The sequence below is a fragment of the Trichosurus vulpecula genome, chromosome 3, assembly GCF_011100635.1.
Source record: "Trichosurus vulpecula isolate mTriVul1 chromosome 3, mTriVul1.pri, whole genome shotgun sequence".
Taxonomy (NCBI): Eukaryota; Metazoa; Chordata; class Mammalia; order Diprotodontia; family Phalangeridae; genus Trichosurus; species Trichosurus vulpecula.
In genome coordinates, this window is record NC_050575.1 from 241420998 (window position 1) to 241437093 (window position 16096).

The 16096-nt window shown below is 39.9% G+C and overlaps 2 protein-coding genes across 3 annotated transcripts in view; one reads left to right on the forward strand and one right to left on the reverse strand.

Annotated features, from left to right (window-relative positions):
• TRAPPC12 (trafficking protein particle complex 12) overlaps positions 1-6986 on the reverse strand; it is a 157781-nt gene extending 150795 nt beyond the window's left edge. Inside the window, exon 1 of one of the 2 annotated variants that reach the window (XM_036751096.1) lies at positions 6771-6986. Coding sequence is in view for 1 of the 2 variants with exons in the window: in XM_036751095.1 (XP_036606990.1) it covers positions 3486-3488 (3 nt within the window). In the remaining variant the exon portion in view is untranslated. Of the gene's footprint in view, positions 1-3485; positions 3553-6770 lie in introns of those variants that run through there. The other variant, XM_036751095.1, reaches the window with a different exon arrangement.
• Positions 6987-13696: 6710 nt separating this feature from the next.
• Positions 13697-16096, forward strand: part of EIPR1 (EARP complex and GARP complex interacting protein 1) — a 207704-nt gene continuing 205304 nt past the window's right edge. Inside the window, exon 1 of the mRNA XM_036748328.1 lies at positions 13697-13940. Within this exon, the coding sequence (XP_036604223.1) occupies positions 13899-13940 (42 nt within the window). The 5' untranslated portion in view covers positions 13697-13898. The remainder of the gene's footprint in view (positions 13941-16096) is intronic.

The window sequence follows — 16096 nt, forward strand, 5'->3', positions numbered from 1 at the left end:
ATAGAGATAGAAAAAATAATAACAAAATTCATGTGGAAGAACAGAAGGTCAAGAATACCAAGGGAAATCAATGAAAAAAAAAATGTGAAGGAAGGTGGCCTCACAGTTAAAGATTTCAAACTATACTATAAAGCAGTAATAATCAAAACAATCTGGTACTGACTAAGGAAGAGTGGTGGATCAGTGGAATAGATTAGGTGTCCAATACACTGTAGTAAATGACAATAGTAATCTAGCGTTTGAAAAACCCAGAGATCCAAGCTTTTAGGACAAAAATTCATTATCTGACAAAAACTGGTGGGAAAACTGGAAAACAGTATCACAGAAACTAGGTATAAATCAACATCTCGAATTGTATACCAGGATAAGGTCAAAATTGGTATATGATTTACACATAAAGGGTGATACCATGAGCAAATCAGCAGAGCACGGAATAAGTTTACCTGTCAGATCTATGGATAAAGGAAGAATTTAGAACCAAACAACGTATAGAGAACATTATGAAATGTAAAATGGATAATTTTGATTATATAAAATTAAAAAGGTTTTGTACAAACAAAACAAATGCAACCAAAACTAAGGAAAGCATAAAACTGGGGAAAAAATTTAAAGCCAGTATCTCTGGTTAAGGCCTCGTTTCTCAAATATATAGGGAACTGGGTCAAATTTAAAAGAATACAAGTAATTCCCCAATTGATATTGTCAAAGAATATAACAGGTAGTTTTTAGATAAAGAAATCAAACCTACATATAGTTATATGAAAAAATCCTCTACATTACTATTGATTAGTGAAATGCAAATCAAAATAACTCTGAAGTACCACTTCACACCTATCAGATTGGCTAATATGACAAAAAAGGAAAATGATAAATGTTGGAGGGAATGTGGGAAAACTGGGATACTAATGTACTGTTAGTGGAATTGTGAACCGATCCAACCATTCTAGAGAGCAATTTGGACCTATGCCCAAAGGGCTATATAATTGTGCACACCCTTTGATCCAGCAATACTTTTGCTACGTCTATATCTCAAAGAGATTCTTTAAAAAGGGGAAAATAACCTATTTATACAAAAATATTTGCAGCTGTTCTTTTTGTGTTGGCAAAGAATTAGAAATTGTGGGGATGCCCATCAACTGGGGAATGGATGAACAAATTATGGACTGTGATTGTGATGGAATGTTTTTGTGCTAAAAGAAATGACAAGCAGGATGATTTCAGAAAAACATGGAAAGACTTACCTAACTAATACAAAGTGAAGAAAACAGAAACAGGAGAACACTGTACACAGAAACCACAAGAATATACAATGAAGAACTGTGAATAACTTATTCTCAGCAATACAATAATCTAAGATATTCCCAAAAGACTCGTGATCAAAAATGCTATCCATCTCCAGAGAAAGAACTGGTGTTATCTAAAATCCAGACTAAAGCATACTCTTTTTTACTTTCTTTTTTTGTTGTTTGAGTCTTCTTGCACAAAATGACTAATATGGAGATGTTTGACATGACTGCATATGTATAACCTATATCAGATTGCTTACTGTCTCAGGGAGGGAAGAAGAGGCGGAAAGGAGAGAATTTGGAACTCAAAACTTTAAAACAAAGCAATGAATGTTAAAAATTGTTTTTGTATGTGATGGAATAAAATATTATTTAAAAAAAAACAAATCTTTCTCAAAAGCCACTATAGCTTTCTTATCACCAAATCCTATTGCCTTTTTCAATCCCCATCTGCCTTGACCTTGCCAAAGAACCCTAGGACCCAATATGCTGCCTGCTGAGAATAAGAATTTTTTTCATTTTTTTATCAGACCCTAGGCCTGAGTATTTAAAAATGTAAAAACCATTCTTAGTTCTTGGGCAGTACAAAAACCACCTTCTATAGAATTTGATACTGTTACTCACTCCTGAATATCCTCTTCTCCCTTGACTTCAAAGACATGACATGCTCTGGGTTCCGTTTATCTGGTTAATTGCCGGATCCTCTTCTTCCCTGCCTTTCACAGTGGATGTTCCTCAGGATTCTGTCCTTACCTCTTCTCTAAATCTTCATTCTTTCCATTAGCAAACTCATTTACTCCCCATAGCTTCAAATACCACCTTCATAAAGAAAATCTGCAAATGAATGGCACATATCTAATGCTAATTCACGTTCCAAACTCTGTACCCCAGCTTCCTATAGGACATGTCCTTTAACACCTGAACCTCAGTATGTACAAAACTTATCAGCTTTAAACAGAAAAGCCTCCAAACCAAATTTTAAAAAACCCTCTTCTTCTTTGCAACTTTACTTGTCAATGGCACCACCAGTCTCCCATGCCTTAAACCTTCATATTATTAAAGTCTTCCCTCTTCCTGAACTCTTACATCCAAGTTTCTGGCCACTCTGTTTCATAATTATATCTCATATCCATCTCTTCCTTTTTATTTCAAATGACACCTCACTAGTACAGGCTCTCATTAACAGCCACCTATACTCCTACAATAACTTACCAATAGGTCTTTCTGACTCAACTCTCTCCCTACTTCAATCTGTCCACACATCACTGCCAGAAGAGGATGCCAGGGATTTTGTGAAGACTTCTATTTAGACTAGATGACTTCTGAGATACTTTCCAACTCAAGACTCTATGATTCTGTTTTTCTTTATACAATTGGTTGTATCATTCCTCTGCTCAAAACTCTTCCCTGGTTCCCTGTTATCTATGTAGCAAAGTTCAAACATCTTAGATTATCACTCAAGGCCCTCCACAAAATGCTACATTACCTTAATGGCCTGATCTCATCATGTATTTTATGCACCTAAAAAACTGAATTATTTATCATCATCCCAACTCCAGATTCACTCCAAAATTTCCTATTTGTTTAGATTATTCTCTCTACCCACTAAATTCCTACCCATTATTTAAAGCCCAACTCAAATGTCATCTTCAAAACAAAATCTTTTATCAGTCACTACTCCTTGGATCACACATGGGATTTTGTATCTCTCCTAAACTTTTAACACTTCAGTGGATCACCAATATAGATATTCTCTCTGGTGCAGATTGCAAGCTAGCTCTTCATGCCTTCTCATCCAAGTTCTCCCACAGGGCCTCCAAAGCATAACTCCTCAATGGAGGTTCTATTCTAGATCATTTTATATGTTAGAAGTCCCATGTAACTCTCAGGCTGTCCATCTGTTATTTCTCATCCTCAACACAAGACTGCCCTATACTTTACATAACCCTGCATTGACTTAGTGATATTACTTACACTAGAGGTGTCACAACTCCCGAGAGAAGACCAGACCAGATGTACGTAAAATGTAACTGGGAAACGTTTAACACAATTACACATTCCAACACTGATGTTAATCAGGGGTTTTCTAAGTCAGTATCCGGTCTGTAGTCTACTCCTATCTGAATTTAATACCTCAGGCTTATATCATTTCTAGCATCATAGGTCATCACTTGAATAGTAAAGTCAAGCTGTACCTACCATCTATATGTCCATTGTTCTTTGGGTCACTCAAAAGTCAATTTGCCGGGTCCTGCAGTTTACAAATACACATCACTAGAACAAGAGTTAATTATAAAAAAAAAAGGTCACCACTAGCTTCATATACACTTCTTTATTTCTTATACTTTACCCTACTTGTTTCATGTAATTCATAAGCCTGGAATATTTTTCATATATCAGCACAAGATAGTTCTGAGTATTATTTAAATGTCTTCCTGGAATTCCATTTTCTCCATGAAACATCCCAGGACTGATCAGGGATATAACCCTTCCCTATCTTGCACTCCATACTGAAATACATCTGTTCACGACCTATGTGTGATGTAATCCTTACTATTTTGCATTAGTGCAATAATATTTTTTTTGCCAAATCCCAGTCATACATTTCTGTATAGATGTATGTCAGCATTTGACTTAGATGCAAGCTTCCATGACAGAAACATGGAATACAAGGTATATAAAATTCTCTTTGTTCAGCATTTAGCACAGTGTCATACAGACTTGGGTCTGCACCTATCTATCAAGTGTAGAGAACTCCTGTTGAAGGAACTCCCTCCACCAATAGAGATTAGCAACTGTTATTCAACTTAATAGTCTTAAGAGAGTTGCTCGGGGCACTGAAAAGCTGAGTAACTTCATTGTCACTATTAGAGGTAGGTCTTGAACTCATGTCTTCTTGATCCCAAGACCAGCCATTTTTCCATTATGATGCTCCTTTCCATCTGTGATAATGTCCTTAACAAATGCCTTCAGCATATTCTTTAAAACACTAATACTTCAGCAGGTTCATTATCTCATTATTATAGGTACTTCCTATACTTATGAAGATCACAACCCATTCATGTTTTCTTATTCCATGTAACTCTTGACCACATCTCCCACTTTTTCCATAGAGGATTTACCCAATGTACTGAAGGTCTTCTTTTTCCTCTTTTAAATGACTGAAAGCTATGGTGTACAAGATCCTACAGGATTTGTTTTAATTTGTTGATTATAAAAAAGCATTTAGTGTGGTAGAGTAAAAGCTCTCTTTCAATGAAAATATACTAAGATCATATAAGATTTCCTCAAAGATGCAACCACAGAAATAACTCTTAAAATCATTAGTTCTCTGACTAGCAATAACAAGGGAACCATAAAAATGGGAAACGCTCAATAAAGGTGTTCACTAGTATTATTGAGGTTATCCTGTGTAGAGAGTATAGGGAAAGTAAACTCCTAATAAAGGTCAGGTCATTTAGATGCCAGGGTCTTGCTCAGTAAGAACAACTAATACTCAACAGAGATAAGCCAGATGGGAAAAACCAAATGGATGAAGAGTGTCTATTGTTCAGATTATGACACTCAGTTATATTAATGCCTGCGTGAATCTGAGTGACTGGGGCAATCAGTTTGAAAAAGAAGATAACAATAGCCTGGGTCTAAAACTGAATAGAAAGCAGAGAATGGTGTTGATTACATTTAGGAAATTACAAAGTACTTTCAGCTTTCCCAAGCTGTAGCCTGGCACAAAACCCTATCTTTTTAACAATATTTTTTCACTGATGCTATATGGCTGCAAGTCAAAATATTCTACCCAAGTGATTAAATATGTCAGGAAGGAAGGGTTTCCAAGACCTCCTAAAAACATGGTTTTCCAAATTCAGTTTCTGAACAGAAGGTACTTTGAGGTTATCTTATACCAAACTTCAAGGAACAAACTCTTTCAATGCAGAACGACATCCAACTACATTGCAAAAATACTAGTTTTGATGATGAAGGAGGTAAGGTACAAGGAGGTTTCTGAGGGGTAAGGTACAAGCAAAATATCTGGGCCACAGGGTCATAAATAAAAAGCCAGAAGTCCAACTCTTCTCCCAATTCCCCCTTCATTTTACAAATTAGGAGTCAGAAGACTTGAGAGTCTTAATTCTGCCAATAACTCAATTTTCTTCTTGCAAGACTTATAAAAGCTACATGGAGTGATTGAGAGGAAAGTAAGTTGTGAACCTTGAACTCTTATGTAAAGCAAACTATTTTAAGTTCTAACATTCAGTAGCAGAACTTAGATTTTCTGTTAGGTGGAAGGGGAAGTAGCAATGCAACCCCAACCTTATTGTGGGATAATTTAGGGAAAGGATAAATAGAACATGCACCAGGCCATCACAATTTCACCTGCCATACAGATGTCAGAAATTTATTCCTCAGGGTTAAAAATTCTCCTCATGATTGAAAATGGAAAATGTTGACCTTGATGGATATACTTCAACTCCCATCTCCTAGCTATTACCATGTATGAAGTTTGGGCAAGTCACTTAATGGGGGGGGGGGGGCCGCTCAGTTTCCACGTCTGTAAAATAAGGGCTTGAGTGTAAGATCACTTCCAGCACTTTAAATCTATGATCTCTTTCAGTCGAGGTTGCATACAGCCACTACTGACCAGAACGCTTAACTGCACCAGGTGTTGGGGGGAGGAAGGAAGGATTGGGCACAGTTCGTGCTCTCAATCGCAATGGAAAAAATCTTTCAGACTGCACATACTGCAGTCTAAAAGGAAGCTGAGAGAGGGAGGGTCATAGATTTATGGCCAGGTTTTTAGTAATCATCTAGTCCAACAGTCAAAAAGACAGTCAAAAAGCGTTAGTATTACTTAATATTTATCACTTACTACTTTCATTGGAGTTTAATAATTTAAGTTGAATAAACTTAATTACTTAAGTAATATTTATGACTTAATACTTATCAAGTATTAGTATTAAGTGTCTATCACTTAACAGATGAGTAAACTTAGGCCTAAAGAGGGGAAAAGCCGTGCCCGAGGTCACCCGGGGGCTGGAACCCAGGTCTTCGGACCCTGCGGGCCACTCTTCCTACTACACCCCACAGGCCCTCTAAAAGCACCGCCCAAAGTCGTACTTGGTAGGTAAAGGCACAGAGGGTTTTCTGAGGGTGGAGCGGAAAGAGCCGGATGCCCAGAGTTGGAGTCCCGGCTCTTGTCCACTAGCTCTGTGTAAACAGCGCTGACGTCGATATTGATAAATAAGCGCTGGTCCGCGGAGGGGCTGTGTGCCCTTGGCCGAGTCGCTGGCCTCAGTTTCCTCATCTGTAATATGGGAGAGAGGCCTCGCCGCGCCTTGGGGTCTGGGGTCCCCCACTCCCCACCGGCCGGGCCTGGGCAGGGTGTAGTCGGGGCCCCAGGGGTCCCCTCTCCCCGCCCGTCCCGGGCCTGGGCTCCCTGATCTCGGGCTAGGGCCTGACGCCGGCGGCCCGCGCCCGGCTCCTCACCTGCAGCCGCCAGCCAGGGAAGGGGATGGGGGGCTTGGGGGCGGGGATCACGGGCTGCAGGAACGCACAGGGCGGACCCGAGAAGAACCAGGGAGGCAAGGGGTGTCAGAAATCCGAAGTCGCGCCGGCTTTCGTAGCTCCTACGCCGGCATCAGCGCCAGTCCCGCCTCCTCCGCCACAGCGAGCTTCCCTAGCGGTGCTGCGCATGTCTGCTGCGTGTGCACGCTCCAAGTCCGCTCCCGAGCAGGCGATCCGCTCCTCCGGGTTTTTCCAGCAGTATAAGAGGAGGGGAGGAGGGAGGAGGGAGGAGAGGCGCTCACTGCCCCAACACAGCAGAGAGCCGGGTGGAGAGTGACACTTTAGACCTAGGAAGGTTTATAGGAGCGTAGATCCCAGGCTGCAAGGGAACTCAGAGGCCTTGTCCAACCCTCTCGTTTTGAGATGAGAAAACGGAGAGGGGCCCATGGAGGTTAAGCGACTTGCCCCAAATCACATACGTAGCAATTCAATTTTCAATTCAATATACATTTTATTAAGTGCCTACTATGTGGCAGGAACATAGGTGGGATTTGAACTCCATAGCCCGTGCTCCTCACTACCGTTGAGATATATCAGCTCAATCTCGTTTACAGTTGTGGAAACTGAGGCTGAGAGAAATGGTCAAACAATGTATCATAACTAATTCGAGCTGGAAGAGAGGCCACATGGTGCTCAGGATCTGGAGTCAGAAGACTTGGGATCTTGGCTCTGTCCATTTGCCACCTGCGTGACCCTGAGAAAGTCATAGAACCCCCATTGATCTCAATTCTTTCACCTGTCAAAGGCTGGGAGTGGGCTAAATGATATGCAAGTGCTTTCTCAGCCCTAAATTTATGACCCTCATTCAAATGGCCTTGAAACATAACTATTAAGGGCCCTACTGTGTGCAGAACCTCCTAGATCACTGCCTTGTCATGATGGAGGAAGCTGCATAGCTCAATTAAACTATGACCTATGCAGTGCAAGGTACCTGTGATGGATATGTCCTAGTGCAGTGTTCTGACAAAAGGTGATCTACTGGAGAAGGAAATGGCAAACCACTCCAGTATCTCTGCCAAGAATACCCCATGGACGGTACTAAAATGATAAATAATAAAAGAGATGACATTGGAGGATGAGCCCCTCAGGTCAGAAGGTCTTCAGCATACTACTGGGGAAGAGTAGAGGACAACTACAAGTAGCTCCAGAAAGAATGAAGTGGCTCGACCAAAGCCCAAAGGAAGCTCAGCTATGGGTGATGAAAGGAAAGTCCAATACTGTAAAGATCAATATTGCATAGAACCTGAAATGTACGATCTATGAACCAAGGTAAGCCACACATGGTCAAACAGGAGATGGGAAGACTAAATATTGACATCTTGGTTGTCAGTGAACAGGAATGGGTGAATGTAGTTCAGATGATCACTATATATGCTACTGTGGGCAAGAATCCCTTAGAAGAAATAGAGTAGTCCTCATAGTCAATAAAAGGGTGAGAAAAGCAATACTAAGGTGTAATCTCAAAAAAAAAAGACTAAATGATATCTGTTTGAATCTAAGGCAAACTGTTCAACATTACAGTAATATGTCTATGCTCTAACCACTGATGCCAAAGAGGCCAAAGCTGATCAGTTTTATGAAGACCTACATCTTTTGGAAATAATGCCCCCAAAATGACACCATGTTCATCATAGGTAATTGTAATGCTAAAGTAGGAAAACAAAAGATAATTAGAATAACAAGCAAGTTTGGCCTTGGAGTACAAATGAAGCAGGGCAGAGACAGAGTTTTGTAGGGATAACTCACAAATACTCTTTTTCAACAACTCAAAAGGTGACTCTCCACATGGACATCACCAGATAGTCAATATCAAAATCAGATTGATTATATAATTTGTAGCCAAAGGTGGAAAAGTTCTATACGGTCAGAACAAGGCCTAGAACTGACTGTGGATCAAATCATGAGCTTTTTATTGCAAAATTCAGACTTAAATGGAAGAAAGTAGGGAAAACCATCAGACCGTATAGGTATAACCTAAATGACATCCCTTATGAATATGAAATGGAGGGGATTAATAGATTTCAAAGATTAGGTCTGACGAAGTACCTGAAGAACTACAGACAGAAGCTTGCAATATTGTACAGGAAGCAGAACAAAAAACATTCCAAAGAAAAAAGGAGAGCAAGAAAGCAAAATTGCTGTCTGATGAGGTTTTACAAATAGCTGAAGGAAAGCAAAAGGGAAAGATATACCCAACTGAATGCAGAATTCCAGAGAATAGCAAGGAAGAGATAAGAAAGCTTTCTTCAATGAACAATGCAAAGAAATAGAAGAAAACAATTAAGTGGGAAAAACAAGATATCTCTTCAAGAAAATTAGAGACAGCAAAGGAAAATTTCATGCAAAAATGGACATGATAAAAGACAAAAATGGTAGGGATTTTACAGAAACAGAGGAGATTAAGAAGAGGTGGCAAGAATACACAAAAGAACTGTATAATAAAGATCTTAACGTCACCAGTAACCCAATGGTGTGGTCACTGATCTAGAACCAGACATATTGGAGAATTAAGTTAGTGATCCTTAGGAAGCATTGCTAACAATAAGGCTAGTGAAGGTGATGGCATTCTAGCTGAGCTATTTAAAATCCTAAAAGACGATGTTCTTAAAATGCTGCCATCAATATTTGAGCAAATTTGGAAAACACAACAGTGGCTACTAGACTGGAAAAGATCTGTTTGTATCCCAATTTTAAAGAAGGGCAATGCCAAGGAAAGTTCAAATTACCAAACAATTGTGCTCATTTCCCATGTCAGCAAGGTTATATCTAAGATTCTGCAAGCTAGGTTTCAGCAATATGTGAACCAAGAATTACAAGAAGAGCAGGCTGGCTTTCAAAGAGGCAGAGGAACTAGAGACCAAATTGCCAACATTTGCTGGACAATAGAGAATTCAAGAGAGTTCCAAATAAAACATTTACTTCTGCTTCACCAAGTACACTAAAGCCTTTGAGTGAGTGGATCATAACAAAATGTGGCAAGTCATCAAAGAGATGGGAGTACCAGAACATCTTACTTGTCTCCTGAGGAACCTATATGCAAGCCAAGAAGCAGCAGTTAGAACCAAACATGGAACAATTGATTAGTTTAAGATTGGAAAAAGAATATGACAATGCTGTATATTGTCACCTTATTTAACTTATATGCAGAGTGCATGATGCAAAATGCCAGGCTGAATTAAGGTTGCTGGGAGAAATATCAACAAATTCAGGTATGAGGATGATACCACTCTGAAGGCAGAAAGTGAAGAGGAATTAAGAAGCTTCTTGGTGAAAGTAAAAGAGGAGAGTATAAAAGCTGGCTTGAAGCTCAACATAAAACAAAACAAAACAAAACTCAGATCTGGGCAACTGGTCCCATCCCTCCCTCTTAAACAGAGGGAGAAGAAATGGAAGTAGTGTCAAATTTTATATTCTTGGGCTCAAGGATTACTGTAGACAGTAACTGCAGCCATAAAATTAAAAGATGCTTGCTCCCGGGAAGAAAATCTGTGGCAAATCTGAACAGCATAGTAAAAAGCAGAGCCATCACCTTGCCAACAATGGTCCTTACATTCAAAGACACATATTTTTTTCCAGTAGCAATGTATAACTATGAAAGTAAGAATATGAGGAAAGCTAAGCATTGCAGAATTGACCCTTTCGAATTGAGGTGTTGAAGAAGATTTTTGAGAGTCCCTTTGACAGTAAGGAGGTCAAATCAGTCAATCCTCAGGCTAGTCACTGGAAGTTAAATACTTTAAAAAATCTGCAGTACTTTGGCCATATAATGAGAAGATGGAACTCATTAGAAGAGAGCCTGATATTGGGAAAGTTTGAAGATAAAAGGAAAGGGGGATGGCAGAGAATCAGATGGATAAATAGTGTCATGGAAACAATGAACATGAACTTGGACAGACTTCAAAATAGTGGAGGGCCTGGCAGTTCTATGATTCCAAGGTCACAAAGAGTTGGATCGAACCAACCAATTGAACAACAACCATATTCAGAGCACTGTGAAAGGCAATGCAGAAAAAAAAATTAGCTAAAACATGACCCTTGTCCTCCTAGAACTTAAAGTCTAAAGACTTACACTAACATAATGAGCTAAAATACACAATGTCAACTCTCTTACCTAAACTTCCTTTTTTTCTCTAGTGCCAACCACAGTACTCCCCTTACAATAGGTGCAACAAATAATGAATATTTGTTGATTAAATGAAGAAAGAAAATACTATTCCATGATAAATCCTTTACAAAGATACAAAACAACATACTCTGATTCTTGGAGGAGGTAGCATTTGAGTTGAGATTTAAAGCATGGGTAGGAATTCAATAGGAATTCAACTGGAAAACAATATTTCAGGAAGAGAATAGCATGAGAAAATGCACTGCCTTTCCCAAGGCTTATGGGTGCAGGGTCCTGGATTGTCTCCATCAAAGTCGGAGAGGAGATAGTGGTCAAGGTGGTGGTGGTTTGACTTTCATAGCACACACAAGGATGGGCAGTCACAAAGCTAATAAGTGGCAGAGCTAGGAACAGGAACTAAATTTTCCTGACTCCTGGTCCATTATACTTCATGCTATATTATTACTGCCTTTATAGAGCCTGAAAGTTGAAAAGGAAAGGACAGTGGCCAGAATTTTCAGAAACTACCTCTTAACTTTGTCTGACAGATTTCCATATTTGCAGTACTGACCACTTTTTATTTAAGGGAATAATTTGCATCTAATTAGTTGCTGTAGGATAAGAGCACCTTGGTGGAGATGAGAGCAACATTATTCAAGAGGACATAATATTACAACTTTAAAAAACTTTTTACCAGCAATAATGATGATATAAGTTAACCAAATTGGATTTCTAGATGTTACTTAAGCTCACCTTACACTCTTTGACTTTGGTGCATTTACACAGGCTACTTCTGATACTAAGAACACACAATGCAGTCATAACTTTCAGTCTTTGGAAAGTTTTCCCTTCCTTAAGGGCCAGGTCAAAATTCACCTTCTCCATGAAATCCTCCTTGATTCTCCCAAGCAGAAAATGATTTCTCCTACTTCAAATTTTCTTTAAATTCTCTAATCCCTTATCATGTTCTACTTACATTATATTTTGTGTACAAGTTATAAAATTCTCTATCAGTCTGTAAGCTACTTTTAAGTAATTCTTTTAAGGACCATTATTTTTTCCTTTTTTATTTTATTGCATATTTAGTACCTAGTTTACTGCACTGAATACTGATAAAACATTTGTTGAATTGAATCAAATAGGATAGCTGCATTCAGACTGCTGTAATGCTTAGACTGGAATGGGCAATTTCTCTTGTCCATTAAGAAATGTCACTTTGGGAGATCCTGGGACTGAGGGAGCCAGTTTAACTCTTTCCTTCTGGGAGGGATGTCTGTGTCCTCTGACACACTAATTACCTCCACCTGTGTCTTGAAACTTGGGTCATGGTTGAAAGGGGCATGGAATGTAGCAAAAGGGAAAGAGCATGGACTCCTGGGAATTAGAAGATCCTAGGCCCTTGGTTTAGATCTTACTTCTGACGCTTTATATATTTGATCTTTGGAAAGTCAACCACCACCCCAATTTCCTCACTTTTAACATGAAAGGGGTGGATTAGGTGCCCTCTGAGGTCCCTTTCATCTCTAGATCTATGATCCTATGACTTCAAATTCAACAAAAATTCTCCAAACCCAGCATAGAAAGAAAAGCCTGCCTTCTATTCAATTTAGTAAGTGTTTATTGTTGTGGTGCTAGGTGAGTGGTGAGGGTGACACAGTTTAGAAAACAAGTAGGTCTTTGCCCTCATGGAAATTAGAGTCTGATAAGATACAAACACATGGTCACCTCGGTTTAGAGGAAAGAGCTCTAGGAATTATCTTGGGTTCCTCACTATCTCTCATCCCCCATATCTAACCTGTCGCCAAGGCCTGTTGATTTCACTTTTGCAAACATCTTTCCAATATGTTCCCTTCTTTCCTCTGACACTGATACTGGTTCAGGCCCTCATCACCTCACACCTGAACTGTTGCAATAGCTTGCTGGTTGGTCAGACTGTCTGCGGTCTCATCCCAGTCCAATGCATTCTCCATTCAGCCCCTAAGGTCATTTTCCTAATGTGAAGGTCAGATCAGGTCACCTCCCTACTCAGTAAATTCCAGAGGCTCCCTATTGCCTTTAGGATCAAATACAAAATGTTCTTTTTGGCATTCAAAGCCCTTCATAATCTAGCGCACTTCCACCTTTTCTTTTTACTTTTTACCTTACTCCCTGACATGTACTCTTTTCTCTTGACACAGGTGTTCTGGTTGTTTCATAAACAAAGACACTTCATCTCGAGGCTCTGGGGCATTTTCTTTGGCTGTGTCCTCCATACCTAAGAAAGTTCCCCCTCCCAACTCCGACTACTGACCTCCTTGGATTCCTTCTTTTAAGTCCCCAACTAAAATCCCACCTTCTACAGGAAGCCGTCCCCAACTCCCCTTAATTGTAGTACCCTCCCCCTGTTAATTATTTCCTATTTATCATATATATAGCTTGTTTTGTATACTATATGTTGTTTGCATATTATCTCTCCTAAGCTCCTTGAAGGCAGGGACTTGTCTTTTGCCTCTTTTTGTATCCCCAGAGCTCAGCACAGTGCCAGACACAGAGTAGACACTTAATGAGCGTTTATTGAATGAATGAATGAATGAATGAATGAATGAATGAATGAATGAATGAATGAATGAATGAGTCAGTACGGAGAACCCCTCAGAGCGCCGTTACGGAACCAGAAAGCGCATGCGCATATTCACGGCACAGGCGTACGCACGCGCATAGTATCCCGGTCTCTTATTGGCTGCCGCTGGGAAGCCATGGAAACACCGCACACTGACTATACCGGAAGAGAGAGGCAACGGAAACCGACGGGGGCCAAAATTAACCCAGTTGGGGCGTTCCGTTTGCCTGAGGCCGGGGAAAGGCTGGGAAAGGAATTGAACTGGGATGAGTGACACTCGGGGGAGGTCTTGAAGCTGCTTGAGTGTCTCTGAGGGGCGGCCGCAGGTGTCCTGTTCGGGAGGGCCATGGAGGACGATGCACCGGTGATCTATGGGCTGGAGTTTCAGGTGAGTCATTTGGGAGAGAGGTCTGGAGGGAAGGCCGGTCATGTCCCGCGCTGGTGACAGGCCAGGTGGGTCCCCCGAGGTATCTGGGAAAAGACTGGAAGTCGCCCTGGGCTACAGTCCCACCTGCCTCCAGGACGGAGGAATCAGATACTCAGAATGTTTCAGCTTGGAGGGGCCTTAGGGACCATCTACGCCAACCTTCCCCTTCCACCATTCCCATTTTACAGACTGTGAAACTGAGACCTAGACAGAAAAAGTGATTTATTTAACTGCTTCTCCTAGCAATAATGATGATAGTAATCATAATACTTCCCTTTTCCTTAGCTCCTTAATGTTCCCAGAGTGCTTTCCTCCATGTTGTCCTATGAGGTAGAATCATAGAAGCATAGATTTAAACCTGGGTTGTTAGAAGTCATCTAGTCCACTCTTCTCATTTTATAAATGAGGAAACTGAAATCCAGAGGTCTTAAATGATTTGCCCCTTTTCAAAGGTAGTAGCAGAGCTGAGATTTGGACCCCAATTTAACTGAATACCAGAATTGTTTCAACTACAAGAGGTATTGTAAGTATTATTAGAGGTAGGGACCATTTAATTGATATAGGGAATTCCCGGATGAGAAAAATCCCTCTAACAGTGTGTAAGTTGGCATTTTCTCTGCAATTAGTCTTAGCAAGTTTTGTGTAGAGCAGTGAAAGATTAAGCAACTTGCTCCGGATCACACAGTCAGTATGTACTTGCAGCCAGGTATTGCTGGTTCAGAGACCCACTTTCAATCATCTATTACAAACTGTCCCTTAAGTATTATTATCTTGTATTTAAAGATGAGAAAACAGCCTCAGAGATGTGAAGTATCTTGCTGAAATTCACACAGCTGGAATTCACACAGCTACAATCCAGTGGCCTTCTTGATTTTTCTACAGCAGTTTCATAGGGTAGTAGAAAGCATGCTGGAAATAAATGCTATCCAAGATTCATATTTTACTTTTTACACTTAATGTCTGAGGGTCCATGGGCAAGTTACTTAATGTCTCTGAGACTCAGTTTTTTCTATCTATAAAATGGGAATCATGTACCCAGTTTATCTCATAGGAATGTTATGAGGATCACAAATGAGATCTCATGTATATGAAGCATTTTGTAAACCTTAAAGCAATATATAAATGTCAGCTATTATTATTATTACTATTATTTTTAACCACTTTTTAACCCCTCATTCTTTAAACTCTCATTGTTTTCATCACTAGACTCCGTTAGTTCTCTTCTACTATGTTGGGTCCCTGGGGAACATGTTTTATCTGACTACTTCTTGTTATCTATGCCATCACCACCTTAGATCAGGCCCTCATCACCTCTTGCTAGAACTGTTGAAATAGCTTTTTAATTGGTCTCTATGTCTCAAGACTCTTCCCCACTCCAATTCATCCTCTATCTACCTCTCAAAGTGATTTTCCTTTATCCAGGGTCTAACAATGTCAGTAAACTCAAGTAGCTCTAATGCTTCTAAGATAAAATATAAACTTCTTTTGGCATTTAAAGGATTTTATAACCTGCTTTCAATCTATCTTTCCAACATTACTATCCTTCCTTCATCCTATGGTCCAGCCAAACTGGCCTTCATGATATTCCATCCCCCATCTCCAGTCTCTGTGTCCTTGCTTTGGCCATCCCCCATGCCTGGAATGCACTTCTTTTTTCTCTCTTCTACCTTTTAGTCTTTTATTTCCTTAAAGATTCAGTTCAAACACCTTTTATGTGAAGACTTTCTCAATTCCCCCAGCTGCTGGTGCCCTTCCTCCCAAAACTACCTTGTATTTATTCTGTGTGTGTGTTTGGTTATATAATACATATTGACTTTCCCAATAGAATGTAAGCTCCTTGAGAGCAGGTGCTGTTTCATTTTTGTCTTTGTATTCCCAGTGTCTACCACAGTGCTTGGCACATAGTATCTCCTAATGAATTCTTATTGACTAATTGTTTTGTTTTTAGTTTTGTTTCATTTCTTTGGAATACTCCTTCAAGGCCTTATCCCTTGTTTTCACACTGTACCACCCCAAAGCTTGACAACTCTCCTTTATCCTTTTTAAGAGAATTTTCTGGCAGCGTATATATATCCACTTGAAGCATGACAGGTGTTTTATTCTTTGTTTGGAGAAGT